This window comes from Dipteris shenzhenensis, chromosome 17 (assembly GCF_047967505.1).
Source record: "Dipteris shenzhenensis isolate YYH24624 ecotype China chromosome 17, Dip_SZ_1.0, whole genome shotgun sequence".
Classification (NCBI taxonomy): domain Eukaryota; kingdom Viridiplantae; phylum Streptophyta; class Polypodiopsida; order Gleicheniales; family Dipteridaceae; genus Dipteris; species Dipteris shenzhenensis.
This window is the reverse complement of record NC_141612.1, coordinates 35201364-35223862: the sequence shown is the minus strand read 5'-3', so window position 1 is coordinate 35223862 and position 22499 is coordinate 35201364. Positions and strand designations below refer to the sequence as shown.

Here is a 22499-nt window from a genome sequence, read left to right as displayed (position 1 = left end):
CTCCTAGGCTTTGAACACAAGACTGGCAAATACACACTCACAAGTTGTAGCCACGTGGTCTATACATGCTCTTAGCAAGATCGTTTGGATTTTGAAATTGGTGTGGGATTGAATAATTGTTTGCTCTAGATGGTGGGCGAGCTTGAGAAAAGGTGTCTAGAGCAGACTTCTATAGAGCAGCTAGATGGTGGCTAATCGATATGTAGTTGGCCACTAGATGGTGAGCTTGCGAAAAGGCAAGGGGGGACGTAGAGTGGGAGCAGGGAGTCCTCTCCTATTGTCTTGCCCCCTCATCGTCGCTCGCTCTGACTCCTTGCTCTCCTCACCCGTGTTCACAGAAAACCTGCAAACTATGTACAATAAACCTGGACAATGTTCATTTTCACCTGTAAAAAATATTTTCTCAATTTTGTGAAATCTTGGAAAATTTTAGGCAATTTAGTTTTGTTTTAGCTAAAAAATCTATAGATTTTCAAGAGAAACCTTTTAAAAAAAATGTAAACCCAAGTTTGGTCATTTGTTGAGAAAGATGTTTTTTGTGAAGAGTGCACTTGGAAGTGGTGCTCTGTTGGCTCCTTTCCCTTCCAAGAGTCTACATGAATGCATGGAGTTGATTGGCTAATCGGTTCTCGATTGAGCTAGGTGGCCACGAGATGAAAGGGAAAGGGGGGAGGCAGAGATAGATCGGGCACATGAGAGGTTTTCGATTGCAATCAGTAAGGCTGGAGTTATTGGAATTAGGAACACATGCAAGCTAAGTCTGTCGAATGCTTGCTGGACCCTGCCAAAGTTACAGGCACATGTAATCTGGTTGGCTGATTTTCCATTAACCCCTCTTTCCGGACCTTACTTGATTGTGCAGTCCGTTTGCATGAGGCTAGTTACACACATCTAGAGGTAGAGGGATTGTATACAAAAAACGGACCAATGAGCACAAAAAGGGAAGCTTGGCGGGTGCAGCTACCTTACACACACATCCCTGGACATCCAGGATTGTTTGTCCCGACAATGCGTGTACCTCCCACTCCCACTATAGCTAGCATTGGCCCAGTGTTGGCTTTTGGTGGTCGTCCTCCATCGATAATGCCTCATCCTCCACATTTCGTACTACGTCAAAGACCCAGGCAATGAGGAATATCGTGAGGGACCTTTCATGAGTACGTTTTCTTAACCAAATTGTGTGGCACTACGAGATCGTCATGCGAATGGCTCCAATTTGGGAGTCGTATGAACGTAGTCAAATGTGGATTGCATAAAAGGGCGAAGGTTGAATAGTGCTATGGAAAGGCCTTGAGATGGAGATGGTGATGGTGAGCTTGCGAAAGAACGAGGAGAGAGTGGCAGCAGGTACCCCTCTGCTATCGTCTTTCCCGCTCGCCTTCGCCCTCTCCGACTCGTTGCTCTCTTCCCATTGCTCTGCTTGCTTCTCTCCCTGCTCCTCTTCCTCTTCCCGCATCCCTTGCCCCGGCCCTTGCCATGGCTCGCTCCTCTATTGCTCCCCCCCTTGCCTCCTCCTCGACCTCCCCTTGCACTCCCTCTCCTCAGAATGCTCCCTCCTCTCCCTTTCTTCTCGTTCCCCCTTCTCCTTCCCCTCCCTCTCTGGCTCCTCTGACCTCCGCACCGCTCTCCGCCTCCTTGCCCATTACCAATCCTCCCATCACACCTCCCGCTTCTTGGCTTCTCGCGCAAATGATCCCACTTGCCGGCTTGGCGGTTTGCTCAGCAACCGCTCTGTATTGCTGCACAGCCCTGTCGGCGAGCCGTCCCGGGACCTTGGTACGGCTCGGGAGAGAAGCTTCGGATCGGACTCTAGGGATTTCAGGGAAGAGAGATCTGAGGTTGAGCTGGAACTGGCTAAGGAACTGCGAGAAGCAGCTTTGCTCATGGTTTATGCCAGAAAGTCGGCATCCAACATTGCCAGAGACCCGATGACATGTGAAGACGAGACGTTGCTGGCAGAAGAAGTCATTTGTCAAGTCTTTACCAATGGTGTGCAAGTCCAAGCCCACAGAATGGAAGCGTCTGACTGTTTTACTGGGGAGAATGGGTCACGTTTTCGTCTCATGGACCTTGGTACCGCGGTATACGGTCCCCTTTTTTCTTGGATCGATCACAGTTGCCGTCCAAATGCCTTTTATAGTTTTACTTTTCGTAATCCACAGTGCCATCCCAAGATTCTCGCGAATGAGCTTGAGGTCAACGTTATTCCTGACATAGACATCAACGATGTGGCGGAAGCTTGGGGATTGCCATGTTGCAACCTTCCATGGCTAAGCAAGGCCAGCTCAGCCACCAATCAGGCAAGCCAAAGTACAGCTACTGACAGATATCATGCTTTCGCTCTTGTGTGCATTCGAGTAGCATTCTCTGGCGCACTGACATAGCCACATTTTTTATGTTGGATGCTTTTCAGTTGACCTGATGATGGTACCCAATGGAAAACTTTATGGTCCTGAGATTTCAGTACGGTCCATCAGAAGCATTAATGAGTTGGAGGCAGTCTACGTCTCGTACACAGACCTGCTTCAAGGAAAGGTACTACATGAGAATCTTCCAATTTGGTTGTCCCTTGGGCTACATATCAGTGTTTTCCATCGACAAGTTCCATCCATTTTTTTTAATTTGCATATTGGAGGGCATCAAGAAAGCATGCTTGGATGCTCAACAGAGCACAAGGAAGATGGAACTCTGGAGAAAATATCGTTTCAACTGTGAGTGTAAGAGGTGCGATGAGACTTCTATCAGTTATGCGGATGATATGCTTCAAAAAATTGGTTTGTGCGGTAAGATCACAGCCCTGTAGTTAATTCAGTTTACTGCAATGATCATTAAAGTGGATGGCATGATTAGTGTGGATGCTTATACTTCATTCATGTCGCTAATAGGTGGCTCAACTGAGATGTCTGCACTGGAAGAATGGCTGCTTGACGAAGTTCAACAGGGAATCACACAATTCTTGCATCATGACAATCCTTTGTCTTGCTGTGAAATTCTAGAACGTGCGTTGGAGCAACTGGTGCAGGAGGCACTGAATTGCTTCTCATTGAGGCAAAATCAGACACAAAATGTAAAGCAGGCTACGGTGTTCCTGATGCATCGCCTCTGCTTGGACATATACACGGCTTTGTCTTCTTCCTACAGGGTGGTTGGAGCACAATCAGAACACCTAGATGAGGGAAAATATATTCCTTTTTTTGAAGGGTATCTGGGAGGAGACTCGGAGTCGCAGAAGTGCAAATCCGGGACTATCAAAGCAAGGGCAGCTGTAAATTGTAACATGGCTTCAGCTGCATACACTCTGATTCTGGCAGGAGCCATTCAGCTCCTCTTTGAGTTTGGTGAGCATGGACTAATTGCTAGTACAGCATGGTCCTGGCTTCACACTGGAGAGGCGTTTATCAAACTGATTTTTGAACTGGACAACCATTTTCTTTTCAATGCTCCAAAAACCTTTTCAAAACACAGTACCGAGTCCTATGAAAATAATGGACCTTGTGACCCTTTAGCCGGGAGCCCTGAGCTGCAAGGCATATGCAGAGAGTTGTGTCCTGAAAATAGTTTAAAAGAATTGGATCAGCCTTGTAGGTCAAAGAATACTTCTGACTTTGCTACATCATTGAGGCATTTGATGGATTTCGTGTGGCCTTTGCTTGGAGGAAGCTCGCCCTTTCTGTCCTCAATTGTGAATCCATTGGATCTCAGCATAATTTCTGTTGAAACATTAATCACAAGGCTTGAAAGTCTGGAAATTGATGATAATTGGAAGCATTATCGAAATCAAATCCTACTGTGCTCTTCTTGCTGTTTGCAATATAGCAAGTACCTGTTGGAGATTTGCTATGGTTATACTGATCCGATGGTTGCAGCTGCTCAAAATCTGCTGTGCGTTGTCCTGACAGCGTGACCATTTCGTCTGGCTGTACACTTTTCCATTTGAGAAGTAATAGGGGAGGTATAAGAAAAAGAAGTTGACGGAAAGTGGAACGTTACAGGTACGGAGAGCCCTGAAGCGAGTCGGCCAAAGCTTTACTTGCCCGGGCTTGTTCTGAAGTTTGAGTTTAACATGCATTTCCATGCCACTCCTAGCTGGATCTAGCATCTATGGTATGGCATCTTCAAGTAATGGTCAAAGATGACTTCTGCGAGCTCCACATCAGCTGTAAGAACATTAGAGATGCCTACCATCCCCCAACCTCCATTCTTTTGAACTTACCAGTTGGCAACTTTCAGAAGGGGGCTCTGTGCTCGTGATAATTGAAGACCTTTAGAAGGCTAGACTGTTTTGGCATACCAAATGGAAGGCTTCTAAATAGTTTTTCTGACTTTCCTGTATATTCTTCTCCTTTTGACTGTAACAGAAGTGAGACCCAGACAACCCCCGATGTCCCTCCTGGTTATAGATGCAAACTTATATTGAAGAAGTCTCTATTGTAGCAAAATGAGAAAGAAGAGAGGAAAATAAAACTGCGTAAAAGACAGGCAAGTATGCATGGGTAACTCACTCATTTTGAAGGTATGTCAACTACTAAAACCAAACCCTCAAGCCAAGGTATGCTTGCGCTGGCAATTCCCTGTAATGTGAGGTATCATCTTAAATCCTCTCTCTCAAGGCTTGATGTGACTTGCATCAATAATAAAGGGCAGTGGCTTAAGCTCAGCAGGAGAGGGTGAGGTAGCTCCTTGAAAAGGGGAGCTGATAGGAGAAGCACGATCAAGGATAGAGTTTTTTGGACCGCCTGCATTTACTCCCCTCCTCGCATTTACCCCCCCCTAAGCTTTAATCTCTTAATTGTTGGCACCCCTCATCCTTTCACGTCCACTAAGGCTAATGAGATTTTGTTTTTTTTTTGGGGGGGGGGGCGGGGGGCGGGGACACTACGTAGAGTTTTAGATTTTGCCCTTATATATAGAGTTTTAGGTTTTGCTATTAGAGCTTGATGGGGACAAATGCCATGTTCTTTCTTCTTTGTTAAAAAATGGCCATAAAAAGAAAGAAATGAAAGAAAGAATGAAAGTTTATCTATGTCTGAAAGATCCAAGGGTCTATGAGACTCAAAAAAACTAGATACAGTGAAGGCTAAGGAGTGTGGCTATTGAAAATGGGTGCTCTTATCCAAGGTTTGTGAAAGATCCAAGGGTCTATGAGACTCAAAAAAACTAGATACAGTGAAGGCTAAGGAGTGTGGCTATTGAAAATGGGTGACCTTATCCAAGGTTTGTGTTTGCATCGTGGTGTTTTTGAGAGAGAGAGAGAGAGAGAGAGAATCCAAGCATAACATCGCAAATCAAGCTTGGGTTTAAAACTAGGAAGGTCTTCGTCTAGTCCCTTGTTGCCCTTGGCTAGGATCATTTTAGAAAAAGTTTGTGATTGTCCTTCGATGGACTTCGATAGTCCCTATTGTACTCTCCTCTACACTCGTATTAGTTTATCTCCGTCTTTAGGTCTCGAGAAGGAAAACGGTCGCATGTCATTGATTAAGATATACCAAGCACTCTTAGGCCACTCTTGAAAAGACAATGATGTCGTTCACGAATTTCATAGTACACATGGCATTTGAATGCAAAGTACTCTCTATTTTTGTCTCTTGCATATCACATAAGGTGGAATCCATCTCACCTACCTTGACTCAATCCGTAGCCTATGAGAAGATACTCACCTTGTCTCAATCTATAGCTTGTGAGAAGATATGTAGAATTGTCCAATTGAAAGTTTGAGTGCATGTGGGGTCTTGGTTTCACCCAACAGATTGGTAAATCCCTTTAAGATTTGTAAGCAGTGTTGTAGGGTCTGGGTTTTATCCATTGGTTTGGTAAACCCTTCTCCTGAGATTTGCAAGTAGTGATCTCTATAGAAGCTAAGTTTTACTCAAAGCTTAGGAGGTGTTAATCAAGTCTTGTACATGTGGAGCTACGATAAATCCTATTTGATGACCTGGCTCACCTTGTGATGGGTGAGCAGAATGGATGGAGCCTCCAGGCTATAGTGAAACAGTGGCAGTCTATCCATCTGTAGCCCCAATCGTACTCATGATCTCCTTTGGCCACCCAGTTGAAGTCTAGACTATGCTTGATACTTGCTCAGTGTTTGGACTTCTAGGTACTAATCCCGTACTCAATACATAGCGCCTCATTATCTTTGGCTTGGCCATTATGTAGCTTGAGACTGGCATGTTTTATATCGTCCAACTTCATCAATTCCTCTAATCTACTTTTCAATGCTTTGTCCTCTTGATCTGTATGAAGCACGTAGTCTTAGCACTAGAAATTCTAGTGATACCACTACTACCAGATAAAAAACAAGTTGAAATGGTGTATGCCAAATGGTTACCTAGCAGCAAGCAATGTGGCAATGTAGAAGGGCAATGTGGGGCACGAGCAGTGGGTGGGGTGCACAATAATACAATAGCAAGGAACGAGGGGGAATGGGAGTAGTATAGTAGTTGTGAGGGGAGGGCAGGGCAATAATGCTTGTGATGGAGATGAGGGCAGAGGAAGGGGTGAAGCAATTGGTGATGGCATGCTAGAAAGGTGAAGAAAGGGGCACGATGGAGAGGTACATGTTGAGAGGGGGCTTCTAGGGTTGCACGATGGGGAAGTGCAGAAGGGTGTAAGCTGTAGGCGTGGATCCAAAACAAGGAGCCGCAAGTGAGTAGGGAGGTGAGAGATCAGACAATATTGTCTTGTCTTCTAGTTGTGTCCTCTTTTGAGCTTTCATGTGGATGAGAGTTTTGAGCTACAACATGGAATACTACCAATGCACCTTCCAATGCTCAACTATAAGACACTTACCTTACTCGTAAAAGGCACATAAGAAACTGACCACTATTAATATAAGCCGAGTGACAACTCAACAACTTGTCCTATTCTCAACAAGGGAATAAACTATGTTCTCCGTCATGCTCAAAAGAAGCTTGTCTCAATGGGCACAAAAGAGCGCTTTTGTGGTCCAACTCATATTGAGCATAGCTTCTTCTTTTTTCTTTTTAAAAAAAAACTAAGCATAGCTTGGTAAGTATCTCTATGTATGTGCACAACATTATAAATAACATTGTGTACCTAATGACCTTACTAGCTTGGTTGTGTTACAAGATTCATCTTTGTGAAGAGTGCTTATAATAATTAAACACATAACAATAAGGACTTATTTTACATATTTTGTGGCTATATCTGCATGTGTCATATTAGCTTTGATTCTGATTGAGCCTTAGTTTTGTTGCACTCTCCATAGGATTTGACCTACAAACTCCCCTCATTATTTATAGTGTATTGATAATAACCTACACAAAAATGCATTCATTTGTATAGGCAAATATACACATCTTGCTTTAGAAATCAAATGGTTCTCCAAATGTGAACCTATCAAAATGTTTCTCTATAAGGGTGATGCATTTCTTTGTCATTACAAGGCAAATGATTTTGCCACAAAGAACGTTAAAATCAACATCCTCTTGTTCTCGAAGTGCAAACCTATCAAAATGTTTCTATCTAAGGGCGGTGCATTTTTGTATCATTATAATAGGCCACGATTTTGCCACAAGGAGTGTAAAAATCAACATCCTCTTGCTGTCACAAAGAAACTACAAGGGAAGAACATAGCATTCTATTACGCAATACACCCTAAATTGGGGTTACGAAAAAATAATGTATGTGTTTAGATACCTTATCTAGTAGTAATCACTTTTAATGTTTGGAGTCCAGTTCAATACCTAGTGATTATTATGCAGTTATTTCATTTGTATCTTTATTTTATTTGTCAAGACCTTGCGATATATGTGCAAGAGATTTGCCTCAAATATTTGAGACTATTTTCAGTGTAACAAAAAACAACATCCTACCACAAAAGAGTACTTAGAATTTGTTAAAGGTTTTACCATGTTCATAGATATAAAATATCAAAGATGAATATATAATTGCATCACACAAAATATGCTAGCATATTCATGAAGGTACCATGAAAGCCTAATTGTTTGCAAGCAAGGAACCCTTTGGCTTGTGGTTTGTATTGTTACATAGTTGGGAGAGAAAAATTACATCACAATTCGGCTGCAAAACAAGGAAAGACATGGACTAAAGCATTAAGAGCTCGAGTCCATTCATCAGTTGCATCCCAAATATTGTTGTGCAACCATGTATTTTTATGGTGTCCATGCCTTGATAGTTGCAAGTGCTTCATGGTTCATACATGAATTTGCATGGTTGGATTAGAGCAAGTACACATGAAAAGGACGTGAAAAGACATGGACTAGAGCATTTAAACCTTGAATCCTTCATTCTTTATGCTTTGTCCCAATTATCATAGTTCCATATATCTTGATTGTGTCCTTTCCTTTGATTGGAGCATCAGCTTCATGGTCATACATAAATCTACATTGGTCAAATTCATGTTCTTCTAACTACAAGCCTTTGGACACTCACATGGTGTAAATCATCCACATATCAACGTATAGGTCCCTTGTTCTTCCTTGTTCTCTTAGCTATCCTTTTTTAATCTCTTGGAACCTTAACAATTCACTATTCCCATGACTCTCCAAATCCCAAAATTTGACATAAAAAATTCAATTGTGCCAGCACAGCTTCATCTACAAATTGTGCCATTAAGGGCTCCTTCAATTTCAATGTCCACCATGGAAGTTGAAAAAGTCCTAAACTCATTGATTTTGGCCCACAGCATATCTAATATGCCTCCATTCTATACTATAGTCAATCAACAAGCTATCCTGCTATACACATATATTTTGAATGCCCTTTGCCTACTTTATCTCCATCTTGCTGTACTCCATTTTTGATTCATTAGTGTGCACCCACCTTGTTGTCAAAGGACTTGTTGTTTATGAAAAAACCAATGAATATTCTTGTGATATGAGAGTTGTCTTCAGAGCTTGAGTGCATGTTCACTAGATTCATTGTCTGCTCATTTGCAACATCCACTTATGACAATCCTCCAAGGGTTTTTTTATTCCTCGACACATTTTGATTCTAGAGGGTTTGCACAATAAATTTCAATGGGTACCCCCATGCCTTTTTCATTGATGTTGAACAGTCTCATGTTTGTGCTTCTTCAACCATTTCTATATGAGCATCACTCTTTTGATTTTCTTTGTCTTATATGTCAAGCCTTCACATTTCTTAACTTTGACAAGTTCCCACACTCTTCACATGGTAGCCTTTGGCTTGCACCATCCCCTTCTACCAATATGTGTGCACTGTTGACATTTAGAGATGATGGCTTGATGAAGGAAGCATAGTGCTCAATCCCATGAAGAGCCACACTATAGTCTCTTTTACATGCTAGAGCTAATCAATAGACCAAAACATTGCTTGCAAGGAGTGGAAGCATAAACGAGGACTATTTGCTCATATTTGTAGCCACCATGAGTGAAAATATCATTGCCCATAGCTGCTTGTGCACAGCTTGCATTGGCAAAAGAGATCATCTTCTTTTGTCTTGCCTTTGCAATAGTATGGAAAACTTCCTAGGCCTTTCCAACTTGTGGGAAAGCTACTACCTCAACCCTACACAAGTGACAATATAACTCTACGGTTCACAAAAGGAAACTCACAAATCTTAGTGCACTATGAGTTCAATGTCGTAGGCAACACAAGATGCATAATTGCAAGGGCACATAAGAAAAGGAATGAAAAGTGAGCTTGTAAGACCATATTTAATAATAATTCAATTATTTCTCATCGTGCCAAGGCTTTTAGTCATGAGCCAAAGAGTTATATATGTACCATAGGGACCTTCAAATGCATTTCATTGAGATATACATGTAGTTATACGTGTGAACGGTTGTGAGAAAGGCTTACAAAGGCTCTCATCCTCTAGGCATATTCCATTATTGACAACAGGTTGAGGGTTCACGAGGAGTTGGACTTAGAAGCTATTACTATGCGTTTCACAAAAGGGTAGCAAGTAGATTAAGAAGAGGAGAGAGTAGGAGAGGATTAAAACATGAGTCGTGCCTTGCAATATAAACATAATAAAGCATTTGACCTAGGAAGAACAAGAAAGAGAAACCATATGCAGTGTTGCAAAAGGCATCTCATGTCTAGTACCTCCAAGCAAGTTCATCGATACAACATTTGTCCTCAAAGGGAAGTTGCAAGGCCAAGTGTTGCCATGAGATAGCGCCACAAGTGGTCATTGCACCTGAGTCGAAAATCACAATTTTCAAACATACCCTCATTAATTCTTCTTTTCAAAGGAGAATGATAAAATTAATGGCTCGTTTGGATTTGAGACAAAAAGCTAGGCGACCATGGCATTCTTTCTTTTTTTATAAATCAATGCTAACAACCAAAAATTGCCACATTAGGAGAGTTTTGGACTCAAAAGGGGCCTCTTGTATTAGGCCCTTAAGATTTCTCTAAACTCAAGATTAGCAAACTAGCCAATGGGAAGGCTTGGGCATTAAAAGAATTAAGGATTCCATATTGGCCTCTCACTAGTGGAGATACTATCCTTGGTCCCCACTCTCTCTCACTAGTCTCCCCTCTTGCCCCCATCACCACTTGCGGCATTTACTCACCCATTTGCTTTTGGGGGGTCCCCCTACTCGCACCCTCCCCCCTCCTTGGTGGACGTGTAGATTCACTTAACTTTTCTCTCCAAAAAAACAAAATTTGAAGAAGACTTCCCACATGCCCAAACACCTCCCAAAATTCCTCCATTAGTGTCCCCATTCACCCAAGCCATTTGCAAATGCAAAAATGGCTATTGTTGTAGTGTAGACTTCTCAATAATCTCTTCCTCCTCTCAATCTCTTCCAAACCCCAACCTATCCCTAAAAAAAATTTACTCCTCTCAATCTCTTCCTCCTCCCAAGCTATCCCCTTAAGCCCCTTCCTCTTCTCAAGCTACCCCCACAAACTTTTTCCTCCTCTCGAGCTATCACTGCGAACCTCTTCCTCCTCTTAACCTCTTATTCTTCTTTGCTTGCTCACCATCTCCCTCCACCTCTCTCCTCGCCACATAGACACCACAAAAGAGAAATGTGCAAGGCTTTTAGAGGCACTATTCTTGTAGTATGGTGAGATCTTTAACAACGAGGTGGATTGGGCATTCCTACGAGGAGCACACCTTGTTCGAAGCTTACATGGTGTGGACATGGATCTTGGCTACCAGGGAATGATTGACGGAGAGGTTTTGATATAGGAAGTTGAAGATGTCAAGGAAATGATTAATCCCCACCCATGAGTAGCCTCATCCCTTGTCTTGCTAGCCTCCCTGTTCTTATATGACTTTTTTTGAAAAAATCTCCACGTTTGAATTTTTTCCTCCTCCTATGCTCAACCCCCTCTTAGCAGTAGCCACAGGACTTGTCTTGCTTGCCTCCCTATTCTCATGTAATCTTCTCTCCCCGTTATGAAATACAGAAACTTTTTTTGAAAATTTCTCCTCGTTAAAATTTTGTCCGCCTTCTTTGCAGAGGTGAAATTTATTTATTCTATCAAATTCATGGCAAAGCACTTATCTCATTAGTATCTATGTTGACATAGAACAAACTAGAGGTTTTCTTACTGTGTAGGTATTAGCCATTGATTTTAAACATCAGGCTAGAGAGAGAGAGAGATGTAACGAAGAAAATAGGGGTGGTGTGTGTGTGTTCTTGAATTAATGATTTTTAGCAATACTAATGATTTTCATGATGCCTTGACATTGATCATTTTGGGATCAATTATTCATGATCTCAAATTGTTATCCCCATTATTTCTTTAGATTTAATGAACATTTGGTGAGGAGATGATTGGAGATGATAGCATTGTTCTTTGGATGACAATTGAAAGTAAAGACAAGTCGTTTAGATAGAAGCATCCATGTACGTTAGCTATGCATGATTGATATTAAAATTATCATTTTTTAGACAATGGCGATACCAGTCATCTTTATTGTCCATATTCACACACATACACATAACTATGCATTTATAATCTCCCCCTTAAGCTCAGCATGAGCTTGTACATCACATAAACCCAAAGCATCTCAAAAAAGACAAAACTTATCTTTACTGAGGTCACATCAAACTAGTTGGATTTTGATTGCCTCTGCTCCATGTTGCTTGAGGAGGAGTCTATATTATTGTCCAAGGGCAAGTTGCAGGCCTCTCCAGGTGGTGGTGAGGCCCTTACATCTCAGCACAAGGCCAAGAAGAATAGGAGCAGGTGCTACAAGTGTGGCAAAAGATGACATTTGTCGAGGGACTACAAGTCCAAGAGTTTTCAATGCAACAACTAAGCAATATTTACATACTTTTGACTAGTTGTTTTCCAACTTGAAGTTAGATGATAAATGGTGATGCATAGGTGATGTGATGCCAATTGACATCCAATCAATTGCCTCAAGTTTTTCTCTATAGATGAGCACCTCATTGGGAGAAAAAGAAGAGGAAATATTCACCTTGGATATTCGAATCTTTGGTATTGTTGTGGGGGATATCTTTGTACATGTATGAGATATTGCACATCTAGGCTCGCATGAGGCACATGATTCTCACTTTTATCATCCTTGTTTGCAGCTTTCTCTCAAAGCATCAATATGCTAGCATTTAAATTCCTGAGAAAATCACATCGAGTAGAAGAGGATGCCATAATGTCATGTTTTTGTATTGGTATAACCATGCAAGCATATTCCTCCTTCCTTGGCATTAAAAAAGCCAACATTTGTTATGGCTTTCACATATCTAAGTATTCTTCTCACTGCATCAAGGAGAATCTTTGCAAGGCTTTTGCATAAATTGATTCACCACACCCAAAGCATAGCTCAAGTCCGGTCTAATGATGGTAAGATATATGACACTTCCAACCATCTTCCACATAGTCACATCTTGCACGTAGCACCCATCATCAACCATCTTAGCATTTTGCTCAAGTGGTGTTTCAATCAGTTTACATGCTGTCATACCATATCTTCCATCATGTCCAAAGCATATTGCCTTTGTAGCATCCAAATACCATGTGGGTGATGAATTAATAACCCGAATCCCAAGAAAGTAACTTAGCTGTCCAAGATCCTTCATGTCGAATTCACATGACGATCTCTTCTTAATTGCTATAATTTTTGCATCAAGACTCCTTGTGATGATCAAATCATCCATGTATATGATCACAATCACCATTTTTGCTCCCTCTTGCTTCACATATAGTAAGCTATCAGCTTTAGATTGCTTGAAGTGCATATTCAGCAAGGCTTTACTCATTCTCTCACACCAAGCTCTTAGAGCTTGCTTCAGTCCATACAAGGATTTCCTTAACTTGCACACATGCATATGATATTTGAGATGTATGTACCCTTTGGGCTTATGCATATAAATTTCCTCATGAAGTGTACCATTCAAGAAAGCATTTTTTACATCCATTTGTTATAGCTTCCACCCATGCATGCTTTCCAAAGCAATCACTATCCATATAATGGTCATCTTTGCCACCGAGCATAGTCCAACCCCACATGTTTGGGCATATCCTTTTGCCACTAACCTTGCCTTATATCTCTCCACACTTCCATTTGATTTGCACTTCACTTTATAAACCCATTTGCAACCAATAGCTTTCTTTCCTTTTGGGAGGTTAAGAAGTGTACAAGTGTTGTTCTTATCCAAGGCATCCATTTCTTGATCCATGGCATCCCTCTAGTGTCATTTTGTGGAATTCAACTTTTAGAAGCCATTTTGGGAGAAAGCCTTAATCCTCTCTAAGGTTCTTTGAAAGTCTTGGATGTAAGGGTGGATATATAACACACCCTTTAGAACTCTTTGTACAGTTACCTCTTCTCCTCTATACACCAAGTGGGTTCCTTGCACAAAATTGCTGAGTTTTTTCCATAATTGAATATAAGGACAGCCGTTTTATCTTCCCTAGAGAACAAAGAAGTGGTTGATGCATGAAAGTGGATTTGAGATCATTTTACAAGGTTGATGCCCATGTTGTTGGAGGTCAAGTAAGCGCTCATTGCTCACTTTCTTGCATTTACTTCAATTTCGTTGTGCAAAGGATTAGCATAGTACCCGTGGGTAGCACGGTGGAAGGAATTGGCATTTGAGATAGCATTTGTTGTAGGAATTACATGCCAAAAATTACAAGACAGCATCGCTATCTTGGCTAAACTGGCGCACTGGCTCAAGTAAGGGCTCTTGGAGACCTTTTTCATTATTTTTTTACAACATTTTTATGTCCAAGGCATTCTAACTGCATGTTATAACCAACCTTTTTTTTAATAAAGGCCTACATTAAAAAAAGAGGCTCTCTGTGACATTTGAGGAGCTCACTCTAAGTCAATGATATTTAATAATGACGTTTGGGAGTTCACATCTAAGGCAATAATCTCTCATTTGTGTGCTCACATCTAAGGTAGTGTTCTCTCATTTGTGGGCTCACATATAAGGTATGATTCTAATAGTGATAATCAACACCTTTATATCCATACCCTCTTTGATATTGAATTTTCCTTTAAAATTTTTGCATGAGTTCGGTCTACCTAGGTTAGAGTTAGTTATGTTATGACATTGGTTGGCAACTTTCTACCTCATCTTTATTGACTTAATATCAATTGAAATTAGATACCCTATTGTTGTAAACTTAGAGAGGATTTTGTTGGATACCTCATCTTTATTTACTTGATATCAATACAAATTAGATACCCTATTGTTATAAATTTGGAGAGGATAGTATTAGGAATATCTTGCACATTCTTCATAGAAAATCACACACTAAGATAGAATCGAACTTTCATGCTAGCTAAATCTATAGTTTGTCAACCTCAAAAGTCCATCAATGTGTTAAAAAACATCCAAAACACAAAACCTGATTCTATTCCATCTTGTTTTGCTTAGGGGATAAGTAAGATTTTACCCATGCTCAAGTTGCCACAAATGGAATTTTTCTTTCACACCAATAGTAGGACTTGGTTAAAACTTGCTTTTTATTTCCTTTTCATGACTACTACCTTGCTTTGGCAGTTCCTTTCTTGACAATGGCATATTGATTATTATGATAATTGCTACTAACAACGATATATTCATTTGTTAACCCCACCCATGTACTATAGAACACACACACACACACACACAGAGTTTTGTATTTTCTCTTAATTAAAATCCCAAAAATGAGCTTTTTATCAAGATCTTATCAGTTAATGCACACACACACCCACACACATACCCATACAATGCACCCATATACACACCCATGCACATACAATGCAAACTTTGTTGCTGATTTCTCAATCTTGTTCAAATTGGTAGTAAAGACACTACATTACAATAGTACAATAATTTTCTAAATGAATTCACACACACACACACACGCGCACGCATACACATACCCATACAATGCACCCATACACACACCCATAGACATACAATACTAACTTCAATGTGTAAGGTACTTTTTTCACTTCTTATAGGCAAGATATTGACAATATGGTGAGAAGAAAAAGGATTAACATTGAAAAGTAACTTAATCCATTAAAAAAAAACTGATCTTACAATAGAGGGGGAGAGCGGGTTCAATCCCAAACCTCCATAGACAACCAAAATACAACATAGGGAGGGGAAATACAGCTCGCTCCCAAATCTCTCAAGAAACCACTCTATGTTGACACTATAGATAAACACTGAGGTAGGAGAGTAACTTGATCACTACCCTCACAAAACAAAAACCAAAAGACTAGAAAAATTAGCAATTCCTAAAAGATGTTGCTGCTTGCCATCCTCCAAAAGCTCCAGCAATGACAACACTTTCTCCAACACGATCTAGAAGACCCTCAGGAGCTAGTCGGTCCTCCAACCTACACCAATTAAGGGAGCAAGAAGCTAGTGACATGAATACAAAAATGTTTTATCCTCAAATAGGCTTTCCCATCAAGCATAAGAAATGGCATCAGTAATAAGAGCTCAACTAGGGGAAGAAGATGGCAACAAGCATCAAATAGGAAAAGAAGAAGGATTTAGTCATTGGGAAGTGATTTGGATACATGGGAATTGTCTAGGGATATGTTTGGAAGGATTTCAAGCCATTTTTTAGCACTTTTGGAGAAAATCAAATTTTGGGGAGGAAAGGTGGCCGTGAGGGGTTGGAAAGTGATTTGGGTGCATAGGAATGGTTTGGGGGAAGGTTTGCAAAGGTTTCACAGCAGTTTGGGCACTTTTCCAAAAATAAAATAAAATTGGGGGGGAAAGGTGTGCGCGAGATACTTTTTGGGAATGAGGACCACTTGGGTGAGTAAAGAGGGGCAGGTGGGGGCACCTCCAAGTGGGAGAGGGAGGTGGACTTGTTAGGCATAGTTGGGGACCACCAAAGCCTAGGGAGATGTACTTTTTTGGACTCACATGGGGGTGATGGGACCCTTATTAGGCCTTGTTAGTCCTTAATCCATTTTTTTAATCCACTCCTTATGAGGCCCTTTTTTAGTACAAAATTCCCTAAATGAAACTTTGACAATTTATATCTTTTGATTAACAAATCCAAATTGGGTCATGTAACATATCCAATCAAATGGAAGGACATGACTTAGATATTTATTATGTTTGTTGCACCATTTACTAGTAATTCTACATTCATGAAAATAAGCATTTTATGAAGTCAAGGTTCTTCCTTTATTTTATCTCCTCTCGATAATCTTGTAGTCTTCGGCTCCCTTTATTCCTATGGTTCCTACGAGTGGAAATTCACAAAGGAGAATCCAATTCTCCTCCTCTAAGAAGGAAGTGCTAATAAATAGCATCAACTACCAAGAACGACTATTCATGATAACCAGATTGGTCCTGTTGAAGGTTTTGTATTGTCTCTATAGTGCTTCCTCAGACACTAGTGTCCTCAATATGGTCCCGTTGAAGGTTTTGTGTAGTGTTCCTCAAACACTAGTGTGTCTTCAGTTGCCTAAAGTGATTTTCATGTAACCATCATGGTTTGTATGTATTTCTCCACAAGCTTGATGATTCGAACACTCTCCCGCTTGAAGCTCTCATGGAACCTTCAACTCCAGATTGCATCATATTCTAAGGTCCATTGGACGTAGCACGAATTGCCATGTGGCATCGAAACAATTTGCAAGGTGTGGAGTGATGATCGAGAAGCTTCTCTAGCAATCTCCCTTTAGCAACTCTTATCTTTGCATAGTAATTCTTATCATCATCTATCTCGAGAAATGTCTCATTTATCCAAGGAAGGGGTATAGGACAATGCCTTGACTACCCTTTCATAGGGCCCCGAAGTTAAAAGCAATGGCAGCACCCACATCTTGGATGGCACATGACCACTTAAGGTGAGGTCCAAATTGTACCACGAGATGGAGCAGTGTATGCAAGACACATGGGACACCCAAGACAAGGCAAGCCATTGTGGCTATCACATTGGTAGCATCAGAATTATACATAGTAGGATATACCAATCCAAAATAGTCATCACAATGAGGTAGGCACATATCAACAATAAAGTTCAAGGCATGTAAACTATCGAGCTGGCTGCCTTAGGATTAAACCCTATGTACAAGGCTTTTGGCCTTAGAATTATACATAACTTCACACTCATATGCCTACTAGCTTTCCATAGTCTAGAATAGTGGATGAATTTACAAAATAGTGGATGAATAGTGGGTCACAATACGTTGAAGATTTTGTAAATAGATTGACTTGAGTGGCCGTCAAGCTAAGTGGGCAGAGCTCATCTAGAAGTTCAATATGAAGATTCAATCTTAAAGAGGGAAGGAAAATAGGGTGTTGATGCGTCGTCACACATTATGCATAGTATGAGTTTCACAGTATTACAGAGTGCTTTAAGGACCACTATGGGCGAGACTTAAAAAGTGGACGACTTTGTCCAGAGCCTTGGCCTAAGGCTATTGTGATTAAACTCGAGGTAACAGATGACCTGGCATCTAGAAAAGGCCAAAATTATGTAGCATATAACATAGATGACAACGTTTTTATACCTAATCAGAATGATCTCAAACAAAGGGTCATGCGGCAATGCCATGATAGCCAATGTTCAGAACATCCAGGCCTCGAGAAGACATATGATCTTGTGAAACAAGTTTTCTTTTGGCCAAAAATTAAAAACAATGTTCATGAATATGTGACGATGTTTCTCATGTCAAGTAAGCCAGAGCAATTAAAGTCACTTGGCTGTTGGAGACACTATCAAGTAGATGGGAGAGCATTCCATGGACTTTGTAGTTGATCTGCCTACAACACAAGGTGGATATGTTCTATCCTTGTGGTGGTTAATCGTCTTATCAAGATGGCTCACATCATTCCAACTAGGGAGTTCATTAGTGCCCCACAAGTATAGCGGACTTATTTATTAATAATGTATTTCATCTTACCAAGATCCTCTTACCAAGTATAATGGACGTGTTCTATCCTTGTGCTAGTTGATCATCTTACCAAGATGGCTTACATCATTCCAACTAGGGAGTTTGTTAGTGACCCACAAGTAAAGCGGACTTGTTTATTAATAACGTATTTTGTTGACATGGATTACCTAGATCCATAGTGTTAGACAAGGATACTAAATTTACCAATCATTTTTTACTAATGTTTGATGCACCAAGGGTATTGAATTGGGAATGAGTGGCTGGCGGATCGTGTAGAGAAGGTGGAGCCCATCAACTAGACTTAAGAGGACATGCTTAGAGCATATGTATCATTGAGGCGGCATACCAGTGTTAAGAGTTCACCTACAAAGAAAACATTCCTCTATGGGAATGAGTCCATTCAAGTTGAACTATGGTTATAGGCCAGCTATCCGACTCGATTGGAATGCCTCAGAAAGTGTCTAGTGCTGAAAGTAGATCTTCCAAAGAGTTTAAGGAGAGAGTTTTCCTAAAGGTTCCTTCACACTCTAAGTCTTTGACTGCAAGAGAGTGCTAAATTATCATCCTGATATTGTGGGTCATGGTTGATTCTAAAAAGAATAGGCGAGGTATCCCATAGGTTGGAATTACGATAAGGTTGTAAGGTGCACCCATTGTTTCATGTTTTTCATTTAAAATAATTTTTGCACCCAAGTAACTCACTATACAAGGGTATTGTTTTGTTTCATGAGATACAAGATAATGCAAGGCACAAATCCACAAGAATCCCAACCCAAGGAACAATGCAAATTTGCAATCACAAGATAACCCATTGTGTTGGTTGCATGGCATGATTTAGCTCTATCAGAAGCGACTTGAGAATTCGTATACGGAATGAGGATAACATTTTTAGATTTTATAATCGAGGACACTGATGCTTATAGATTTTCTAATTGCTCTAGTCAACATAGCATGACCTCATAGGGTCAATCGACATTATCCTTTTAGAGGACCCACATTTATATAGTATTTTGTGTTGCGCTTTATGTATATGGTCAAAAAGATTATAATGCCAAGGTCAACGGTAAGGGTGATGGCATTGACTAGATAGATCAAAGCCCAAATGCATTGGTACATAGAATTGTGAAATGTGCCTAGAGGCAAGTGAATTAAAGAGTATCCCAAGAAGGGGTAGAAAAGGTGCATTAAAGATGGGCCTTAAGAATGTAACATGTGGCATCTAGATGTATGAAGGGATTTGGGGCTTTACAACTAAAACTAAACAAACTGAAAAAATATAAGGGAGAAGTTTGGTTGTAGAGATGGCTAGGTGGAAAGAGAATTGTGGTATCCCTACACAATAAGTTCTCAAGATTGACAAGAGTGTAACTTGTTCCTAATGCTTCTTCACATGCAATCATGACATATAGGAAAAGGGGCAAAGGGACTCTTCAAAATCGAAACGCTTGTTCATCCACCCACATGGAGGACTCGAAGAGGCTTAGTCAAAACATTGTCATTTATTTGTTATAGATTTTACTAGTTATTCTGAAAATGTCTTGACAAGACATTTACGAGCCCACAACAATGATTATCATGCACTTGCATGTAGAGGGTTGCACATTTAAGACGCCGTGCAAGATGTTCTAAAAAGTGTTAGCTCCGTGTTGGCAAATAAGCATCACATTTGAGCTATCATAGATCACGATCACAACATGCATTTCTTTTTATGTGATTTGCCACACCCATTGTGAAGCAATCTAATTGCAAAAACTAAAAAATTGTCTCATGAAAATTTTGAAAAGCATACTCCAATTACCGTGTTATGGTGTGTATGTCCTTTCCAGTAGATGCTTAAAACTAAGCAAAGCAAATTTGATGTCTAGTACAATTCCACGTAAGCAATGCTCCAAGGGATTATTGCTCTTCCAAGCATTTCGTTTCATGCAGGACTTGCTTACACCTGAGCAACCCTGACAACTTTCGCACCCCATAAGACGAAATTAGTTGATATACCTCACAAATTCATACAATTCATCCTAACAATGCCCCCAGCAAATCTGTGATCGGATTTTGATGGAGTTGACGGCCTGCTTAGTGAGTGGGAGAGTTGGCGAGTGAGTAATGGACAATTCTGGTAGAATGTAGGAGGGCCCCCTGCTCAAGCGCTGATATGCCATCTCTCATCACTCTCCCCTCCTCAAGTTTAAGCTCCTCTTTCTCCCCCCTTTTCATTCCCTTCACGACCTACTCAAGCTTAGGCTCCCTCTCTCACAGCCTCTACTTTTCTCTGCTTTCTCCATCCCAGCTTCAACTCCATCTTCAAGTTTATGCCCCCTCCCCCTCTCTCGCAGTCTCTCCCTCTCTATAATCTATCCCTCTATACATCCTTTCCTTTCTGGACTTGATGAACGACACTCCCACTTATATCCCCGAAAGTAGGGGTAGATTCATGAATAACTTCTATGGTTTTTGACATCTTTTACAATATGTAGCTTACCATGTTCTTGGAAGGATGTGTGCAGCGTTGTTACATAAGTAGTGTCAATTTACTTCCCATAACATAACACACATAATCCTCCAAAGTTCTGACAAAATAAAGAAATCAAATCTGGCAACATAGGCCCTAGTTTGTACTTTGTTTACAGCTAAGGACACTGGCTTGTATTCCGTGCAGACTCATATTTTGTTGACTCCAGCCTGCCAGCTAGACAGAGGCATATAGTGATATACACAAGGATGTATAACCAATACCACTACTAGACTGTCAGCATAGACCCAAAAACAAGCCTTGCCACACCATTATCCCAAGAGACATGCTGCCAAAATCGGTAACATCCTTTCTTGAATGCGCACTACTGACACATGTACCACAACATGTAAGAACATATGGCCAAAAAGCAGAGCCGATTCTCCATGACCATAATGACCCGCAAAAAACATTTTGTACATTAGTTATAAAGGACAACAGGATCCGCTAGAAATGAGTCTCAGAAGTTAATGCAAAAACCCACACCGCATGAATTAGAACCACATAAAGAACTGTAAGAGCTCACATACTCAACATTGTGTAAATATATTCCAGATCTAAAAGAATGATGTCCTGTTTTTGGATAAGTTGAGATAATGGTGGGCATATATGTATAAAATGAGTGAAGCTGAACCAGCAGATTGAACCCCAAATGCTAGCTCAAGACATGCAACCAGAGCAAAAATTTAGAGCATGCTCACAGACATTATCACACAGTTCAAGACGAAAATGAGACCCTCATAGGTTCTTATAGCCAAAAGGAGAGCTTTATGTGTAAATAAATAACTCGAGTGGTAGGCATCCACAGTTGCAAAATAACTCATAACAAAAAACAATTGAGTGACAATAAGTGTGCTCTTAAATGCCTTTATCATATAAGATACATACATCAGCCTAATGAGATAACTTCAAAGTCCAGCACTATTTCAACACTCGAACAGCACCTTGTATCATTAACATCACTAAAGCAAAAACTTGATCATACGATTTCACAATTTATAGACCTGGTGTGTATACCCATGTATATATCTAGATGAATCCAGCAACATGCCCACACTCATCTTTTAAAAACACGTCACAGTGTGCAGTTTTAATCTCATGACAGTCGTTCACAAGGTTGCAAACCAGGACTAGCTACTATGACATTCCCACTGACGTCATCGCACCCAACGGTGGGTATAGACCATAGTATATAAACATATGCTCTCACACATACATATCCACACACCCACACATACTTGAGCATCCATTGGCGTTGCTCTACATGACATGAGATCCTTGGGCTGGACATGCAATTACATTTGTATAAACCATCACATCTTGTATAAAACTAAACAGAAAATATTGAGATGCCATCTTTGCATGATGGACTTCATATAGACACCAATTGTGCATAGAATTAGAAGCACTGAAACTCGGCTATCATCGCAAACATGAAAAGTTTTCCTGGGATTACAAAGAATGTGGAGACACTGCTCCTTTACACCCAACATCTTTTCATGAAGATCTTAAGCTAATTCTCGAGTTTGAACAAGCCTTTCAGTCTCATCCTGTAGAGCTTGATTCTTTTCCCCATAAGCTCTGGATTGAAACAGCACTGTTTTATCTTCCTGAAAGAAATAGCTTGCTTTTACTTGAATTCTCCACTTTTCCCACAAGCTTTGCCTGCACAATACAAGCAGA

At 40.6% G+C, this 22499-nt stretch overlaps 2 protein-coding genes across 3 annotated transcripts in view; one reads left to right on the top strand and one right to left on the bottom strand.

Moving 5' to 3' along the window:
- Positions 1–1302: 1302 nt before the first annotated feature.
- Positions 1303–4684, top strand: LOC147892037 (SET domain-containing protein). 2 transcript variants are annotated; one of them, XM_087388351.1, is made up of 4 exons: positions 1303–2310; positions 2414–2535; positions 2669–2783; positions 2997–4684. In XM_087388351.1, exons 1-4 carry the CDS (start codon positions 1308–1310, stop codon positions 3902–3904), a joined length of 2148 nt encoding a protein of 715 aa, XP_087244477.1. In that variant the 5' UTR covers positions 1303–1307; the 3' UTR covers positions 3905–4684. The 2 variants fall into 2 exon arrangements, with proteins under 2 accessions (XP_087244477.1, XP_087244476.1); XM_087388350.1 differs by having other exon boundaries at positions 2886–4684.
- Positions 4685–21908: 17224 nt separating this feature from the next.
- SAG18 (senescence associated gene 18) overlaps positions 21909–22499 on the bottom strand; it is a 38466-nt gene continuing 37875 nt past the window's right edge. The window contains exon 7 of the mRNA XM_087388475.1: positions 21909–22481. Within this exon, the coding sequence (XP_087244601.1) occupies positions 22325–22481 (157 nt within the window). The 3' untranslated portion in view covers positions 21909–22324. The remainder of the gene's footprint in view (positions 22482–22499) is intronic.